The sequence below is a fragment of the Urtica dioica genome, chromosome 4 (assembly GCF_054948205.1).
Source record: "Urtica dioica subsp. dioica isolate 48M chromosome 4, U.dioica_male_clone48M_v1_H2, whole genome shotgun sequence".
In the NCBI taxonomy this organism is placed as follows: domain Eukaryota; kingdom Viridiplantae; phylum Streptophyta; class Magnoliopsida; order Rosales; family Urticaceae; genus Urtica; species Urtica dioica.
This window is the reverse complement of record NC_142759.1, coordinates 8,472,284-8,489,541: the sequence shown is the minus strand read 5'-3', so window position 1 is coordinate 8,489,541 and position 17,258 is coordinate 8,472,284. Positions and strand designations below refer to the sequence as shown.

The following is a 17,258-nucleotide window of genomic DNA, read 5'->3' as shown; positions in this document are numbered from 1 at the left end:
CCACTCAAATTATGGGGTAAACTTGATTATCTATACTCTAACCAATCTGCGTCCAATCTTGCCTATCTCAAAGCCTCCCTGTTTTCATATAAAATGGACCCTGGAAAAACCGTCGATGAAAACCTTGATGAGTTCCTAAAGCTCACTCTAGTGCTAAAAGGAACTGATCATGAGTTAGACGATGTCAGCACTGTCATGATTTTGATGAATTCTATCCCAGACAATTTCCAAGTTGTCAAAGATGCTTTCCAATATACTGGTGCTGTTCCGACTTATGATCTCTTATGTTCTGCTCTCAAGACTCGAGAATTAGAACTCAAGAATCATAAGTCCAAATCTGAATCTAACATGTTTGTTAAGTCTAAGACAGAGACGAATGACAAAGGAAAGAAAGGCAAGGGAAAGGACAACAAGCAACACTCAGAGACCAGAAAATGCTATCACTGCGGCAAAACATGACACCTGAGGAAGAACTGCTTCAAGTGGCTTGAAAAGAACAAGCCCTCAGGTAATCTTGAGACTAATCTTGCCTCTGGCTCTGGTGGAGGTCAAGACTCCTCTGAGGTCCTGAATGTGACTACTCAGTCCAGGATTGATCAGTGGATTCTTGACACTGGCTGCTCTTTTCACATGAGTCCCCAGAAAGAATGGTTCACCAATCTTTCTGAGGTCTCTAATGAGATAGTGTATATGGGCAACAACAATGCCTGTGAAGTTGCTGGTATTGGATCAATCACACTCAAGATGGCTGATGTTAAGTTGGTCACAATGACCAAAGTGAGGTATATTCCTGGACTCAAGAGAAAACTTATATCTCTTGGAGTCCTGGATGATGAGGGTTGTACTTACTCTGCTGAGAATGGTAAGCTGAATGTTTATAAGGATGGTAAGACACTGAGGACTAGGACCAAGGCTTCTGGTTCGTATGTATTGGATGGTGTTGCTTGCAGGTTACAAAATGGGTGTGCTGCTGTGGCTCAAACAACCTTGTCAAGCACTCAGAAGTGGCACCTGAGGCTTGGCCACATGAGCCAAAAGGGTTTAACAGCTCTGCACAAACAAGGTTTGTTAGGTAATGACTATATCTCAAATCTTCCTTTTTGTGAGCCCTGTGTTATGGCAAAACAACACAGACAGAGCTTCCCAACTGGAACTCATCTGTCTAAGGGAATCCTTGATTATGCTCATGCTGATCTGTGGGGCCCTGAGTCACATGAGTCCCATGGTGGGAACAAGTACTTTATGAGTATTGTTGATGATTTCTCTAGAAGGGTTTGGACCTTTCTGTTAAAAACCAAAGATGAAGCTTTTTCTAAATTTTAAGAGTGGCAAACCCTTGAAGAAAATCAGAACAACAAAACTCTGAAAGTACTCAGAACATATAATGGCCTAGAGTTCTGTAATGCTGAATTTGACCTTTTTTGTAAGGACCATGGCATCCTTAGACATAGAACTGTTAAGTCAACCCCTCAGCAGAATGGTGTTGCTGAAAGGATGAACAGAACCCTTCTAGAGAGAGTTAGAAGCCTGCTGTTCACCTCAGGTCTCAATAAAGCCTTTTGGGGAGAAGCCTTAGCCACAGCCACATATCTTATCAATAGGAGCCCTAATAGAAACCTTGGCCTTAAGTGTCCCATAGAAACCTGGAGTGGTAGAAAACCTCAGTTAGGGCACCTTAGGATCTTTGGCTGTGCTGCTTATGCTCATAATAGGGATGGCAAGTTAGACCCTAGATCTCTGAGATGTGTGTTTCTAGGTTACCAGCAACAGAGTGGTACTAAGGGGTATAGACTTTGGGATAAGAGCTCCCAATGGGTTAAAATCATAATAAGCAGATATGTTATTTTTTATGAGAGCTCTTTCCCATGTAAGATCAATACCGAGCCTAGAGTTTCCACTGAACCTGAAACCCCAGATAACCCTGTTGAGGTGGAGCTCACTAACCTAGAGAACCCTGATCCTGACCCTCAACTAGAACCTGATCCAATTGAGCAAGGCCACTAGGCTCTACCTGATCAGGAGCCTGATGACCATGCTGAGCACTCTGATTAGGTGGAGCAGCTTGAGAGGTCTGCTCAAGAGGATCTAGAAACCTACCAGTTGACAAGAGACATAACTAGGAGAGATATCAGGCCACCTACTAGATACTCCTATGCTGACCTAGTGTTCACAGCCTTAGTTGCAGCCCATGAAACCCAGAACTCTGAACTTGAAACCTACTTGGATGCCATGAGTTCTAAGGAAAAGGTTAAATGGCATGAAGCCATGGTTGAGGAGATGAATTCTCTAAATGTTAACCAGACTTGGATTCTGGTTGAGAAACCAAGCACTCAGAAACTGGTGGAGTGCAGATGGCTTTTCAAAATCAAAGATGGTCTATCTGACACAGACCTCCTAGATTTAAAGCCAGGTTGGTTGCAAAGGGCTATACACAGAGAGAATGTATAGATTTCACAGAAATCTTCTCTCCTGTGGTAAAGTTCAAAACTATCATGATCATGTTTTCTCTTGTGGCAAGCATGGATCTTGAGCTTGAACAGTTAGATGTGAAAACTGCTTTCTTGCATGGTGATTTAGAGGAATAGATCTATATGAGACAACCCGAGAGCTTTATTGACAAATCTCATCCTGATCATGTGTGTCTTCTGAAAAAATCTCTGTATGGGCTTAAACAAAGCCCAAGGCAATGGTATAAAAAGTTTGATTCTTTCATTCTGAGTATTGGCTTTACCAGGAGTAATTATGATAGTTGTTTTTATTACTCATCCTTGTCTATTGATCTTGTTTATGTGCTGTTATATGTTGATGATATGCTAATTATAAGCAAGTCTGTGGAAAAGATTAACAGGTTAAAACATGAGTTAAACACTGTCTTTGATATGAAAGACTTGGGTCAAGCCTGGAGGATACTTGGAATGTTGATTGAAAGAAAAAGAAAGGACTTTTGGCTTAAAGTTCATCAGAGATCCTACTTGGAAAAGGTTGTGTCCAAGTTTGGCAGTCTGGACTGTAAGCGTGTACCTATGCCTCTTGCTCCACATTTCATTCTGAGTAAGACTCAGTGTCCAACCTCCAGAGCTGAGATACTCAGAATGGAAAGTGTTCCCTATGGTAATGCTATTGGCTCTTTAATCTATGCCATGATAAGAACTAGACCTGATTTATCCTTTGTTATATCTTTGCTTAGCCGTTTTATGTCTAACCCGGGTCCTGAACATTGGCAAGCTCTTAAGTGGGTTATTGCCTATGTGAGTAGCACAGTTGACCTTGTACTGTGTTATTGCAAAAGACCTGGATTTTTTGACCTTACTGGATATGTAGATGCTGATTTTGCAGGTGACAGGGATTCAAGAAAGTCAACAACTGCTTTCTGTTTTACATTGGGCGGGAATTGCATATCTTGGAAATCCAATTTGCAATCTCTGGTTGCATTGTCAACCACATAGTCAGAATACATTGCAGTTTGTGATGCCTTTAAAGAAGCTGTGTGGCTCCAAGGCCTTCTGAAAGAGGCTAAGCTGATTGAGGATAATGCTGTGGTGTATTCAGATAGTCAGTCTGCAATACACTTAAGCAAAAATCATGTGTATCATGAAAGAACTAAACATGTGGATGTCAAGTTCCATTTCATCAGGGACTTGATAGCCACTGATGTTGTGAAATTGTGTAAAATTGATACTGAGGATAATCCAGCTGATATGGGAACTAAAGTTGTTACTGTTGCTAAGTTCAAGCACTGCCTGGACTTACTCTTTATTGAATGATTGTTTTGCAGGTACTGAGTGATGATGATCGTGGAAGAAGCCATGCACTATATGAAGACTTCGATTGCATGGGCTGTTGGACTTCAAGGTGGAGATTGTTGGATTTGAAGCCCAACGTCATTTGTCGGAGGCCCAGCCCATTAGATCAGATACGACGTGTAGTAACAAGTCAGCACATAAACGACGCTAAGTCTGTTGAGACGAGTGTGTTATGAGCGGCTTGTTGATTACCGTTGGATCTGGTCTAATCTGACGAATGAGACTCATCAAGACAATGCTGAGTGATATAAAAGAAGCTTTGACCGTGGTCTTCATTATTAGACCTAATCTCTTCTGTGTGTGCTCTGCTAGGGTTTGAGCGATTCTTCTCTTCTTCTCTGAATATTCTGAGTGTGTAATTGAGCCTGTTCGATCGCCTTGATCGTGAGCTCCTTGTGTGACTTGTTGTAATCGGTTCGTTGTAAACTCTGAGTGAATATTGGTTTGAGAGAGAGAGGGGGTGTTTGTGAGAAGAGTTCAAGGGTGTAATCGAAGAACTGAAGATAGTGCCTGAGTTTCTCCGATTGGAGCTCAACGGGGATTAGGATTCATATCAACACGTTGTTGGTTTGAATCTGAACCTCGGTAATTTGTTTGTGTCTTTACTTTCTTGCACAGTTCTGGTTTGTGTCTGTTTGTTATCTTGATAGTTCAACAATCAGGTCTTTAGATTTAGGGCAAAAGTTACTACACTTAGCTAAATCAATAGCCAATACGCAAAACAATGGTTAAGCAACTAGCTAAACATTTTTTATATTTACAAGCAAATCCCTACAATTGTTAAGCAAGAAACCATTAAAGATGCTCTTATTAGTCCATAAAATTAAGTGCGTTGGAGGTTTAAGTCTTGTCAAAGGGAAAGTCGGAGAGAACGAGAAATTAAGGAGTGAGAAGAAACATTTGTACTCATCCATAGAATTCAATGCAACATCAATCAAGGTAAGTGGAAATATTTTCGTCATGCATTGGTATAAGAAAAAGATCTTTAACGACTAAGGACGTAATCGTAATTGTCTTCAATTGAGTTGATCAACAACGAGTTATTGATAATATGCAAAAACAATTGGTGCGGAAGAAATTGGTGTAATACATGTAGGACACGATATTAGCGACCAATTCACATCGTTGTAGTTTCTCGTCGATTATTGAAGTTTATCTACAACGACTTGTTGCAACTACAATATGTTGTGGTAACCTCTCATATCGGTATGTTTGTAGCCGAAATCAGGGTCAACCAGAAAAAAAAAAAAAAACAACCTTCAACATCCCACCCATAAATTTTAGCTCCCATATGTTTCTTATTTTCCTTTAGTTATTCTCTCTTGCATAGTAAGTGAGAGTGTGAGACCAAAACCTTGACCAATCTCTTTGACCGTCTAAGATTTGTGCAAGCGCAAGTCACTATAATCAAAGATCTCGATATTGATCCATCACTTTTTATACATTATTAGTGGCATTTACTTAGAGGATCCTAATATGGAAAATATTACTAAGACTAATAAGAAATTGGGCAAAAGTCACTGTGAATTAAAAATCCTTTAAAGTGTGGAGTTGAAAATTTGGAATACAAGCTGTACAACAACTTGTGAATACAGATATTATACTCATTGAAAGCGGTTTTTTTTTTTTTTTTTTTTTTATAATATTTTTAACCAAATATGACTAGTTAAATTACCCGGTTACTTTTGACCGAGTAATATCTTTTAAAAGATTAAAACCATAACTTATTTAAATTTAAATATATACATATTAAAACTAAATTTATGAAAATTTATTGTATTAAATGATTGTTTAAAATATTAATTAATTTTTAAAATTCAAACCAAACTCAATTTGTAAATATAATTAAATATTATATGGCCACATAATATAAGTAATACCTAATAAATCACTTGACTTTATTATAGTGGTCATCATCACCACTAACATGGGAGATGAATGAGTAAATAAAACTCCTAGGCTGAAATTTATTACTGATTAATTAATATGCATGTGTCATAAATTTGATTTCCAATGGAGGGGAAGAATCTTCCCATAATAAAAAAAAAATAGGGGGGAAGAATCTTAGTGATTATAAATAAAACAATGATCATGTGTTAGAGCGTGACCCACACGTTAATCTTATATAACAATTACTACTAAGGGTACTAGTCGAGATGCCCAAAAAACCCTAATTTATTGCAACCTATTGTGACAGATGAGTCTACGTATATATCTTTCGAAAAGTCTCACGGCAAATATTCTCTTACAACAAGTCACCGAAGGGCCAAATCAATTAACTACTCCCACAATGAACCACCTTTTGAAAATTTGCAACACAAATTGATTAGCTCTCAAAGATTCTTCCGGTTGCCTTTATCCAAAAAGCTCATTAATTATAGTAGTACATCTCCTACGTAGAACCATACCATACTTAAATTTCGCGTGTGAAGCAACAATCATCCTTTTCAATAAGCAACGTTGCTTTGTTGTCACATATTTATATTATTCCATCACAACTTTGAATACTCATTGTTAATTTCTTCACATACAGTCAAACTTCGCCAAACCCTTTGAACAAACAACCAAAATCCTTTTGCCCTTACTAATTAAGGTCTATTTCAATTGCCTATATAGAACCACGGAATCACCATGCCCAGAAACTTCATACAACAGCTTGCAAGTGTATATATATTTTCATATTGATCATAGAAGTCTAGAAACTTGAGAGAGAATAGCCAAAAACTACGTAAATCTTCTTGCAGACAGACACAATATGGCGATAGTGAGCAAAGTGTATTGTTCGTCGTCGCAGGTTGTGCTTGTGGTGAGGAAAAGGCCTCATGTGGTCAGCGGAGGAGGTTTTGTAGTGACTGATTGTAGCCAAAAAGTTGTATTTAGAGTCGATGGTTGTGGAATCCTTGGCACCAAAGATGAGCTCATTCTCAGAGGCTCTGATGGAGAAGAACTGCTTCTCATTCGTCATAAGGTATTCATGATTGTACACACACTCGTTAACATGTTGTTTGTATTGTATACCTTGACTAATAATATGAAGATAAAAAGTTGAAAAAAGAAAAAAGTTTGGTGACCCTTTTTCAGGGGGGTTTCTTCTTTGTTTCCTTCATTTGGCGACGGTCTTCTTAATTAAGTCGTCGTTTTTTTTACCCTTATCCTTGTCTTTCTTTACCATTAACCAACTGATTTTTAGAATCTTGACAAAAAAAAAAAAAAATCGTTGTGGCTAGGGGTCAAATCATTTATGAAAAAAAAAAAAAAAAATCAAGCATCAATACCCTCCTATTTTAAACATATAGCGGGGGCACTTTCGCTGTCATCATTATTCCAAATGTTTATTTTTTTATTTTAAGGAATAATTCAAAATGCCACTCAACGTTTAAATGACTTTATCGAAAAGATGTAGAATAAATAGAATAGATAAACAAATTGGTATACATTTGTTAAAGTATTCTATTTTTGTTGGTTTAATTCTATCATGAATATGCATTTGTGTTCACTTCGTTTAATTTTTCTTGTTGAGATGTAGGGAGGGATTGTTGAGGCGCTAAGTATCTATAGGACGTGGAAAGGGTATGCATTTAACTACACTGGATCGCCAAAGTTGGTTTTCAGCGTAAAACAGCCAAACTCGTGTCTCGCGAGGAATCCCAATATCGCCGTTCGAGTTCCCATGGAGCCCGTGGGAGGAAGAAATACCGACGCCCATTTCGAGATCTTCGGTTCATTTCCCGATCGAAATTGTAGCATTCTTGATCCCATGGGCAATGTAGTGGCACAGGTACATTTTTTGCTTAAAAAAATCATATGCACAGTGCATAAATTCGGATGCAAAAATAATTAAAATTAATGACGTTGTGGATTTTTTTTTTTTTTTTTTTTTTTTTTGCGAAAATCTTAATTTACAAATACACAGATTGATGTGAGGAGAGAAGTTGCAGCGATGATGGCGAGCAGAGATTTATATCACGTTGTGGTGAAACCGGGCGTCGATCAAGCTTTTGTTTTCGGGGTCATTGCCACTCTTGATTACATCTATGGTGAATCCACAAGGTGTTAGTTAATAGTTAGTTATTTAGTTATTTACACAGCTAGCTTGTGCAATGCCTCTAATCAAGATCCTAATATTCCATGTCATTAATATTATGTATATATATATTAATTGTTGTAATATGCTTATATATTGATTATGTTTTTTTTTTCCTACTCTCTCTTCTCTATTGATTTTTGGGGTGCCATGGAAAACTTAACGTTTTTTTTTTCCGCTACCATGTCAAGCTTGTGGGTTAAGCTATTTCAATTGAAGTGTAGAACGTTTGTTCTATTTAGTAGTTTTATTATTTAAGGATGTAATATTGCTTTCCTTTTGCGATTAATAAATATGCGCAATTAGTAATTTGGAAATAATGTAATATATACCTAACTCGATGCTAACGTTGACAATTACTTACCAGTCTAAGCTCAACCAACTTGAGGTCGAGTGAAACTTACTGTTTTTGTTTTAGGAATGACTTATAGTTCACCTAATACCCTTCGACATATATTATTATATGTTCCTAATTTGCAGAAAGGAAAGAGGATCAGTATTTTTTTTGTTGGAGAATTAATTAACAGGACGGAAGCGCAAAAAAAAAAAAAAAAAAATCAAATTTGTATAAAAACCTGCGTAATTTGTATACTCGTATGAAAATAAAAAGAAAAAAAAATATTCGGACTAATATTAAGGTAAGAAATATGTTTGGTATCCTTCTCAGGTGGCTTAATTTATTTATTTTTACGAAAGATGGCTTAATTTAATGATTTTAGTTATTCCCTCTAGTTTCCATTATAATGAATTTCAGTAGCAATTATGTCGAAAACAATTCAAAGCTTAAAATTTTCTTTGCCAAGCACAGCCTAATTAATTAATACAACAATGTGGTGGTTCATATCATCACAAGATTAAAAATAAAAAAAAAAAAAAAAAAAGAAGAGGAAGGAAGATAATCTACATTTTCGTATTGATGAAAAGAAAAAGAGTTCAATTATCATGGCACGTAATTGAAAAGAAGAAGGAAAAAAAAGCGTGTGAAAGAGAAAAAGGAATCGCAAATTCGGAATGAATTTATCAAGAACAAGCACAAGGATTGTCATTAAAATCAACGGCCACGATCTGATCTCCGCCACCAGCCCTAAACACAAAATAGCCGACCGAAAGCCCCGAAACAATCGCCACCAAAACGCCGCCGTTGAACGACATCACGGCCAGCATGAGGAGGTAGCTTAGCGCAGAACCGAGCCCGAACAGCGCAGCTGAGCCGATTCGAGCGGCGCGGAACGAGCCTCCGTAGAGCTTAAGGACAAGCGGAGTCGCAATGGACGGTTGAGATGGTTTGGCGGCGACGGAGGCTCTGATTCTGAGCCGTCGATCTTCGATGTATTGGAGGAGGACGGAGGCGAAGAAGCAGACGAGTAAAGAGAGGAGGTAACTCGGCCAGGAATCGGTCTTCCACGAGTTGACCAGGAGTGTCACGTGCTTGCTCCAGTATAGCGTCATGTGCATCATTTTGCTGTTGTTTTTTTTGTTGGAAAAGAACCTCTCAATGGTAGTCTCGTCTCGCGTCGTGTCTATTATAAGGACACAGAATTTGTGTTTGTGTTGTATTGGGAATTGGTTTAAACGTGACGTCTTCGAATACATCAAAATTACTCTAGAAAAATTGCAGAAGAGAATTGGGTTTTATTTTGTTATTATTATTATTATTATTATATATATATTTTATTTATTTATGAGCATTTATTATACAATCTTTACTTTGGAGGGGTATATAATTACCACTAAACCAAAAGTTAGGGACCATTTTGACGAAATAATTTGGTGACTCGAATTAAATGGATGGTAATAGCGATAAATAGTCCGCATAGTTCCTTTTCATAGGAAGAGCGACAACAACTAGACATGAATGTTTAGCATATAAATAACTTGGTATTCATGATTATTAATAAAATAATAATAAAAAGTGGAGGCAAGTGGCAGTTCGACGAAAGTTTTATCTTTGTAGTTTTTTCTATTTACTTTGTTATCTTAATTAGGTGACCAAATTAAAGTGGATGCTGATAATGATAAATGGTCCGGCACAGTACCACACAACATGCCTTCAACATCAAATTCGAACGTTAAATACAAACGGATGTCAAAAGAATATCACTGTGGCCAAACAAAGTAAATTGGTGCTTTGTTTTCTATTTACTTTGTTGAAAATTTCCCATGACTGGTTCTCGGTTGAGTAAGACTAAAGTAACATGTTCAATTTTTCAACTAAAGAAAAAATCTGTCCAACTTTCTCTTTTTAAGATTCTTTTTAGAAAGCAATAAAATAACGACTTTGCATGTACACCGTTTGATTAGCAAAAGTTAAATAAGATTAATTGATTAGCTTAGAGAAAAAAAGTAATAGAAGGCCTTATCATATTTTCTTATTCAATTTCAAATTTAATTATTTAAACTATTATCTAATGGGAATATGTGTACCCTATATGGTGTTCTAATTTAAAAAGGCAAAATTAAATCAATTTTTTTTTACATAATGTTAATTAAGTAAGCATTTCTAGGTGAGGTCATTTTCAAACAGTTATTACATGGAACTGGATTCAAAATCTAAAAATGAGATTGAATGGTAAAAAGTAAAGTCTTTCATCCAAGTTTTAACTATTTTTGAGCAACAGTCAAAGGTTTTGACACATTCATTTTTTGATGTTCAAAGTTGGAAAGTGCTATATGCCCAAGTAAAAAAAAAATAATAATAAAAATTATAGTTGAAATTCAAATTTCAAACGAGTCTACCTACCTACCATCTGTGATTCGCAAATATGAAAAAAAAAAAAAAAAAAAAAAAAAACCCTGATAATAGACAATACGAACACAAATTCTGTGTCCAAGCCGATCGATGCACAAAAACCAATTCCCAATACAACACAAACATAAAAACCTTGATTGCTCAATAATCTACTATAGCAAAGTTTCAAACAAAAACCGTAAGTACATAACATGAAGCCTGCTATAGAAAATCAACAATCATCCAACTACTACTGAGATTATACTCCTGCAACCATTTCAGATTTGACTTATCAAGACCAGGTCAAAAGCTTTACTACATTGGAAGTATTTCATCTTTCACCTTCTAAGTGAAGTGGCGATCTACAACAATTGTTTTATATTCAAAAGTACAAACAGGGTAACAATCTTATTGCTCGTGAGCGAGGGACCGTCCGATCAACTCGGACCTACAATCGAACCCAACCCGATCGATGCACTTACTCTGACTGTGAGAAATATAACGTAAATCAGTATGAGACCGACCCCTAATGCCTTGTTGGGTTGCATATCGTTCCGCGGCAGCATAACGAGCGCCCAAACAAGCCCCAAAGTTAGAAATCCCATCGTATATACCAAACTGCTGTCTTTAGGGATTACATACGATTCGGGTCTCTTGGTATACGCTCCGATCAGCATCGAGATCCCTAGACCAGCAAGGGTGTTGAACATGGGACCCGCATAGCATCCCGACATTGCAATCTGCACGCCATCCCCGCCGTTGATCGCTAGCGCGGTGTTCGACATCAGATCACCCATCGAGTTTCCCCACGCCAGCACAGTCACTCCCAGGATCGAAGGGTTGATCCCGAAAATCACCCCAAAGGCTACCAAAAGAGCAACGAGCTCGTTGGCGACAATGTAGAACCAGATAATGCTCATGAAAAATCCTCCGAAAACCCACGGGAACAAGTACTTGCTCGGCGGACGGTCGGCTCTGGTGTAAAGATACGCGAGGACGCCGAACGCAGCCCCGGCCGAAACGCCAAGTACGTACGCTATCCCTATGCTCAGGTTCCCAATGCTGTCTTGCGTGCTCCACAGGAGAGCCAAGAGAATCGGCGCTAGCGTAGCACTGGCTACGGCGTAAGGTTTCGACCACCGCTCTTCCTCGACGACCGGGATAGTGAGCCGCCTCGGGACCGACAATGGCAGCTCGAGCAACATCAGCAGCGTAGAGCAAGTCGATTTCTCCACCGCGACTTCTTCCTCGTCGTTCCAACCCCACAGAGGTCTGTGGTTCTCGCCGCTGGCTTTCATGGCCTGGTTCGAGTAGATCGCCACGTTCGAAGCCCACATCCACTGGGGCAACTTGCTCGGCAGATGAGGCACCTCGCTGTCGGTCTCGGACTCGAGAAGCGAAGCGTAAACCGAATCGTCCTCCTCGCTTCCTTCCGAAAATATGCTTCCTCTCACGGGGAGCAACGGCGTAACCGCGTCCAATCTCAGCTTCCTCACGTGTTTCCTCAACAGCTCGTTCGCCGCGACCACAAACGCGTAAAGTACATAGATGCAAACAAAAGCTACAGCACCAGCGACACCGACTTTGCCGACGATCAAGATCGCAGAAAGCGCGGTGAGCGTAAAGAGGAAGAAAGACACATCTCTGATGAAACACTTTTTATCGATCCGGAACCCTTTCTCGGCCACACACAGAGATATCGTACCCACAACGATGCAGGTCACGAAAACCGCTCCGCCTAGCACGCTGTTAAGCCCGACTTCCCCGGCGTCCGAGCCCGCGAAGGCAGCGATGCTGGAAAACACATCGGGAGCTCCGTTTCCAAGCGGGAGAAGAGAAACTCCGGCGACTGTCGCCGGAAGCTTTAGCAGGGTCGAGAGCTTCTCCAGAGAACAGCAGAAATAATCCGCCGCAGTGTTTCCCAGCAGGTAAAACAGGGCAGCCGTCCAAATCATCAACACTACGTAGCCCAAAAGGCTAACTTTTTCACAGTCGCAGTAAAAGAACGTGATGTAGCTGAAAAATCCTCCTGATGTACACTCGGGATGAGCAATCAAGTACTGGCAATGGCTTCCATAACCCTCGTGTTTCAACAACCCAGAACACATTTGAGGATCGCCTAGGGTAAAATTATTGGCATCGGAAACAGTTACAGACACGCTACTATAATTAGTCGAATTGCCGTCAATTTCGGAAATTCTCCGGCGAATCACGTCAATCCGATCGCCGTTATCGCGTAAATTCAAATTTCGTAAATTCGTAGGCGAACTATTATGACTATAGAAGAAGATAAAGAGTACCAGAGCACAAACTCCATTGAAGCCGCCACGAAACCTAGGGCCTCTTGCATCGGAAATGAGCTTCGGAATCATCGCTCTTATCTTTTCGTCTGCAAAATCCCTAGATCAAACTGTTCGATGATCGGGAACCGTTGACTGATGAAAATCACGCCGCAGAAGTTAGGGTTCCAAAATATCAGAATTGAATTTTTAATCAAGATGAAATTAGGGAAGAAACAGAAGAATGATAATATGGTGCTAAATTGTCGAAAGAAAGAAAGAACAAAGAAGCTTCTTGGAACTTGGTTGGTTTGGTGTATACGATCTTTGTCGAATTGAAAATTGATTTGTTCTTCTATGGGATGATGTTGATGATTACATGCTAATTTGATCTTCTTTTTCCCACGCAAAAGAGTTGGGGACGAGACACACTCAACTTCACAGATATCTTATTTTAAAAAAAAAAAAACTTCACAGATATCTAGCCAAAAGATGTGAGCGTGTCTAAACAAAAAATGTTATTTAATTTTAATGATGGAATTGCGACATAAATATTTAAGAATTTTATGTTTTTATATTTATATATTCTTTGTTTAAAATTAACAAAGTATAAAATATCTAATGTATTATTTTTTTAGTTACACCACGATTATCCAATCGCTATCTTGAGAAACGATTTTAATTTTAATTTTTTATAATTAAAAATTAATTACATTATTCTATAAAACAGATTATTATATGATTTGTGTTCTTCTTTTTGTCTTCCTAAATTGTTGTACTTTTATTGAAACTCAAACAAACGCTCTCCACACTACTTCGGCTTTGTCAAAAACTCAATTCACACTCCAAAATCGCTCTACTAGAGTCATCGTTAACAAATCATTCAATCTTTGAGCCGAAGAAAATAACATTACCGCGACTCGACTCATCATGATGACCATGCTCGTACTTTGGTTGAACAATGATAACCACTAGATACGACATCAACATTGACTTCCTCTTTTCGAGCGAAACTACAACGGAGGGATCGACACGTAGTCAATACTGAGCCTAGTGATAATTGACAATGACATAGGAAGTGAGGGACTTTCAAACAACGATGGTGCAAAGACAGCGTCATTTCTGACGAAGGAGTTTGACAGCGAATTGTTGATCCCTCCTCTTCCACGTAATCATCCCGTCCTTGCCACATGAAAAGGAATCTAGCTCCTCGTCATGAAAGGCTTCACCTTGAAGCATAGGAAGCCATGTGTGTGTGTGTGTGTGTGTGTGTGTGTGAGAGAGAGAGAGAGAGAGAGAGAGAGAGAGAGAGAGAGAGAGAGAGAGAGAGAGTAATTATGACCGTCCATTTTCAAGAGAACAACATTAGTAGTTACGATGAATTTTCTCCGGACAAATGAGTTAATTGTCTGTGAAATAAATCAAAACTTATCAAACTATTGGAAGTGACACTCTAATTTCTTAAAAGACATACCAATAACAGTGCATAGATACATGAGACAAGATAGACTCGAAGTCGTAACTAAAAGAGGAATGTGTCTTTAAGTTTTAGATCACTGTATTTGACTCCACAATGTGTATTTATAGCCTCACTTTCAAAGCCTACAAGAAGCCTAGAAGCAGAGCCTTCTTTGTCTGAGAGAATGCCGGATAAATTTTGTACAATTGCTATGACAACCATGAAAAAACTTGTCGTATCATGGAGGATAATCTCAATTCTGACATCATGCGGGAGGAAAACATCGACATTAAATTTGTAGTGTTTTGATGAAGATGGTTGGTGGATCCTATCAAATTAGAGAACATTCGTATTTAAGATTAGAATTTTCTAATGTACAAATGTTAGTTATAGTTTTTAATTTTAATTGAGAAGTTTTATAATCATGAATTTATTTTTTCTTCAACGGTAACCGAACGATGGGGGTAAACGCCCCATGAACTTTTAAAAATTAAATTTTATCTATAAACTTTTATATTTTTTAGCATAAAATTGTATATTTTTTTTTCACATTTACCCTCTTGATTTTTTTTACACAACTCTTACAAAAGTTAGATTAATTTGTTTATTTCGAATTTATCTCTTCCATCTATAAATATAGCTCCGTCTCTAGCTCTTAATTTTGTTTATCCTCTTGTCATTCTAAATGGAGGATTGCTATTTAGCAGCTCTGTAAGCGCATCATCAATAAGACTATATTGAAAATAGGTGGAATCCACAAAAGAAAATACTGGATATATGATATCGGTGTCACCGCTGATACGGATGTTGCGCTGACGAAAATCATTTCTCTTCTAAATACCTTATTTACAACAACTATAAAATAGCAGGTCATGCTTAATTCAAGATAAAACAGCAATAGTAATACCTAGGATAACCTAGTGGTAATTCAACATCACCTCTACCTCCTGTGTGGAGGTCGTGGGTTCAATCCCATTGCAACAAAACTGCCTTTAAAAAAAAAAAAAAAACAAACAAAAACAGCAATAATAAATTTTAATTTTTTTTTATATAATTAACTAAATCTAATTTCATTTAAAGATTCGAGGGTGTAGATGTCATTGTGCTACGTAGAGAGTGTGGGTGCCGGGTGGATAGATATGGTGCGAAATTAAATAAGACACGCAGTATTTCTTTGTTCGTTTCAACCAGACGGCGGAATTTTAACGGAGCTCCACCGTTGCCGGCCCTAAGAAATAATCTCTCAGTCTATGGAGTCGCTGATACGCTTATCTGCTTCTTATTCTTCTTCCGTACCTTTCTTCGCTATCAAACCCTCAAACCCTTCATTCTCTGCAATGAAGCCCATCGTCGTTTGTTCTGCGCGGAAGAAGAAGAGCAGAGACGACTCTCACAACTTCATTCCCAGACCAGACGAAGCAACCGGTCCTTTCCCTGAAGCCGTGCTTCTCAAGCAGGTCTATATCTCTCTCGTATTTTCGCGTAATAATGGTCACCACACACATCTGGTTAACCGCTAGGCCGTTTCGTGTTTGCTTGTTTCAGAAAAAAGTTGAGAAAGACGGTCAGTTTTTCCCTGAATTCGACGATGACGAGGAAGGTCAGTGAATGTCTCTCAAGTCTTATCAATTTCGTCGCATTCAATTGTAATGTATGAAAATTGGGAATATTTTTATTTCATTGATTTTTTTTAATTTTTCTATTTCATTTTGCAGAGAGAGTGTATCAAATTCTGAAGCTTCAGCTGGAAGATGGTTCCGAAGATATAATCAGTAAGTTAATTTTTTTTTTTTTTGGTAGGACGTCAAAAAAATAGCATTGTTATTAAGCAAAATGATGATGGAAAACTTTGAGTAGACACATGAGTATAAAGAGTTGTAATAGGAGATAACCAAAACTCAGGGTTTCTATATAATCACTCAATTATTTCCTATTTTATTTTGTTGCAGTGCGTCACTACGAAGTGGTGTACCTGATTCACGAGAAGCACGCCGAAGAGGTTGAGAGCGTCAACGAAAAAATCAAAGGTACAATATAGCTTCTTCGAATTTTTCTTTTCCTCCGCTATCAGACACTTGAGATAATCGGGTGGAAAATGAGAAGAGTCATATCAAAGACTTGAATTTGTGTTTCTCTCGATTATATGTCGCAGCGTTCTTGGGTGAAAAGAGAGCCACGATCTGGAGGACAAGCGATTGGGGTATGAGGAGACTGGCCTACAAGATTCAGAAAGCGAAGAACGCCCATTACATGCTGATGAACATCGAGATCGATGCCAAGTGGATAAACGACTTCAAGACCATGCTGGACAAGGACGAAAGGGTCATTCGGCATCTCGTGATGAAGAAGGACGAGGCCGTCACCGAGGATTGCCCTCCGCCTCCCGAGTTTCACTCTCTGCGAGCTGGCATGGATGGCAACGACGACGAGGATGATGAAGAAGATTTGGAGTTCGATGACGAAGAATATGAAGATGATGATGATGATGGCTTGCCTGATGAAGAAGACGTGGTGATTTTTGTAGACGGCGATGAGGGCGGTGATGGTGGTACAGCTGGTGAGATGAGAATAAGTGAAGGCAAATCGAGAGCTGTGAAAGCGAGATAGGCCCTGGATTTTTTTTTTTTATGGGTATGACAAGAAGATATACAAGTTGAGGTTTGTGTGTTTGTTGTGCTAGATGAGATATTAGTGTTATGATCATTGATTATTAGTATTAGAAAATCAGATAGCGTTAAGACTACTTATAGTTCTCGAGTCGTGTATGATTATAATCGTTGTCTGAGTTTTGGATACTATAGATTTCGGAAACAGTATTTGGTTTTGTGGAATCTCAAATGCAGTTTATGAATCTGAATCCATGTTGCGGATATATATTTCCCGCTTCTCCTTTTTTTTTCTTCCT

The 17,258-nt window shown here is 38.5% G+C and overlaps 5 protein-coding genes across 5 annotated transcripts; 3 read left to right on the top strand and 2 right to left on the bottom strand.

Moving 5' to 3' along the window:
• Positions 1 to 630: 630 nt before the first annotated feature.
• On the top strand, positions 631 to 3,764 carry LOC149400069 (uncharacterized). The gene is made up of 5 exons (XM_089610384.1): positions 631 to 1,272; positions 2,053 to 2,410; positions 2,887 to 3,248; positions 3,337 to 3,372; positions 3,447 to 3,764. The coding sequence occupies exons 1-5, from the start codon at positions 631 to 633 to the stop codon at positions 3,762 to 3,764; spliced, it is 1,716 nt and encodes a 571-aa protein (XP_089466510.1).
• A 2,555-nt stretch (positions 3,765 to 6,319) lies between these two features.
• On the top strand, positions 6,320 to 8,006 carry LOC149400068 (protein LURP-one-related 6-like). The gene is made up of 3 exons (XM_089610921.1): positions 6,320 to 6,771; positions 7,330 to 7,581; positions 7,717 to 8,006. The coding sequence occupies exons 1-3, from the start codon at positions 6,559 to 6,561 to the stop codon at positions 7,858 to 7,860; spliced, it is 609 nt and encodes a 202-aa protein (XP_089467047.1). The 5' UTR covers positions 6,320 to 6,558; the 3' UTR covers positions 7,861 to 8,006.
• Positions 8,007 to 8,778: 772 nt separating this feature from the next.
• On the bottom strand, positions 8,779 to 9,479 carry LOC149400067 (copper transporter 5.1-like). Its single transcript, XM_089610923.1, has one exon. The coding sequence runs from the start codon at positions 9,343 to 9,345 to the stop codon at positions 8,908 to 8,910; it is 438 nt and encodes a 145-aa protein (XP_089467049.1). The 5' UTR covers positions 9,346 to 9,479; the 3' UTR covers positions 8,779 to 8,907.
• Positions 9,480 to 10,727: 1,248 nt separating this feature from the next.
• CCX4 (cation calcium exchanger 4) lies at positions 10,728 to 13,338 on the bottom strand. The gene has a single exon (XM_089613537.1). It carries the CDS (start codon positions 12,985 to 12,987, stop codon positions 11,053 to 11,055), a length of 1,935 nt encoding a protein of 644 aa, XP_089469663.1. The 5' UTR covers positions 12,988 to 13,338; the 3' UTR covers positions 10,728 to 11,052.
• Positions 13,339 to 15,483: 2,145 nt separating this feature from the next.
• Positions 15,484 to 17,252, top strand: LOC149400065 (Translation elongation factor EF1B/ribosomal protein S6 family protein). Its single transcript, XM_089610313.1, has 5 exons — positions 15,484 to 15,810; positions 15,899 to 15,953; positions 16,069 to 16,125; positions 16,303 to 16,380; positions 16,506 to 17,252. Exons 1-5 carry the CDS (start codon positions 15,604 to 15,606, stop codon positions 16,958 to 16,960), a joined length of 852 nt encoding a protein of 283 aa, XP_089466439.1. The 5' UTR covers positions 15,484 to 15,603; the 3' UTR covers positions 16,961 to 17,252.
• The last annotated feature ends 6 nt before the right edge of the window (positions 17,253 to 17,258 follow it).

Excerpts from the sequence above, each read along its gene's own strand:
- LOC149400069 (XM_089610384.1), top strand. The coding sequence starts at position 631 with ATGAGTCCCCAGAAAGAATGGTTCACCAATCTTTCTGAGGTCTCTAAT. Across the intron at positions 1,273-2,052 it reads TTGATGATTTCTCTAGAAGG|GTGGAGCAGCTTGAGAGGTC; the intron begins GTTTGGACCTTT and ends CACTCTGATTAG. Across the intron at positions 3,373-3,446 it reads AAAGTCAACAACTGCTTTCT|TCAGAATACATTGCAGTTTG; the intron begins GTTTTACATTGG and ends TCAACCACATAG.
- LOC149400068 (XM_089610921.1), top strand. The coding sequence starts at position 6,559 with ATGGCGATAGTGAGCAAAGTGTATTGTTCGTCGTCGCAGGTTGTGCTT. Across the intron at positions 6,772-7,329 it reads TGCTTCTCATTCGTCATAAG|GGAGGGATTGTTGAGGCGCT; the intron begins GTATTCATGATT and ends GTTGAGATGTAG. Across the intron at positions 7,582-7,716 it reads TGGGCAATGTAGTGGCACAG|ATTGATGTGAGGAGAGAAGT; the intron begins GTACATTTTTTG and ends ACAAATACACAG.
- LOC149400067 (XM_089610923.1), bottom strand. The coding sequence starts at position 9,345 with ATGATGCACATGACGCTATACTGGAGCAAGCACGTGACACTCCTGGTC.
- CCX4 (XM_089613537.1), bottom strand. The coding sequence starts at position 12,987 with ATGATTCCGAAGCTCATTTCCGATGCAAGAGGCCCTAGGTTTCGTGGC.
- LOC149400065 (XM_089610313.1), top strand. The coding sequence starts at position 15,604 with ATGGAGTCGCTGATACGCTTATCTGCTTCTTATTCTTCTTCCGTACCT. Across the intron at positions 16,126-16,302 it reads TGGTTCCGAAGATATAATCA|TGCGTCACTACGAAGTGGTG; the intron begins GTAAGTTAATTT and ends ATTTTGTTGCAG. Across the intron at positions 16,381-16,505 it reads CGTCAACGAAAAAATCAAAG|CGTTCTTGGGTGAAAAGAGA; the intron begins GTACAATATAGC and ends TATATGTCGCAG.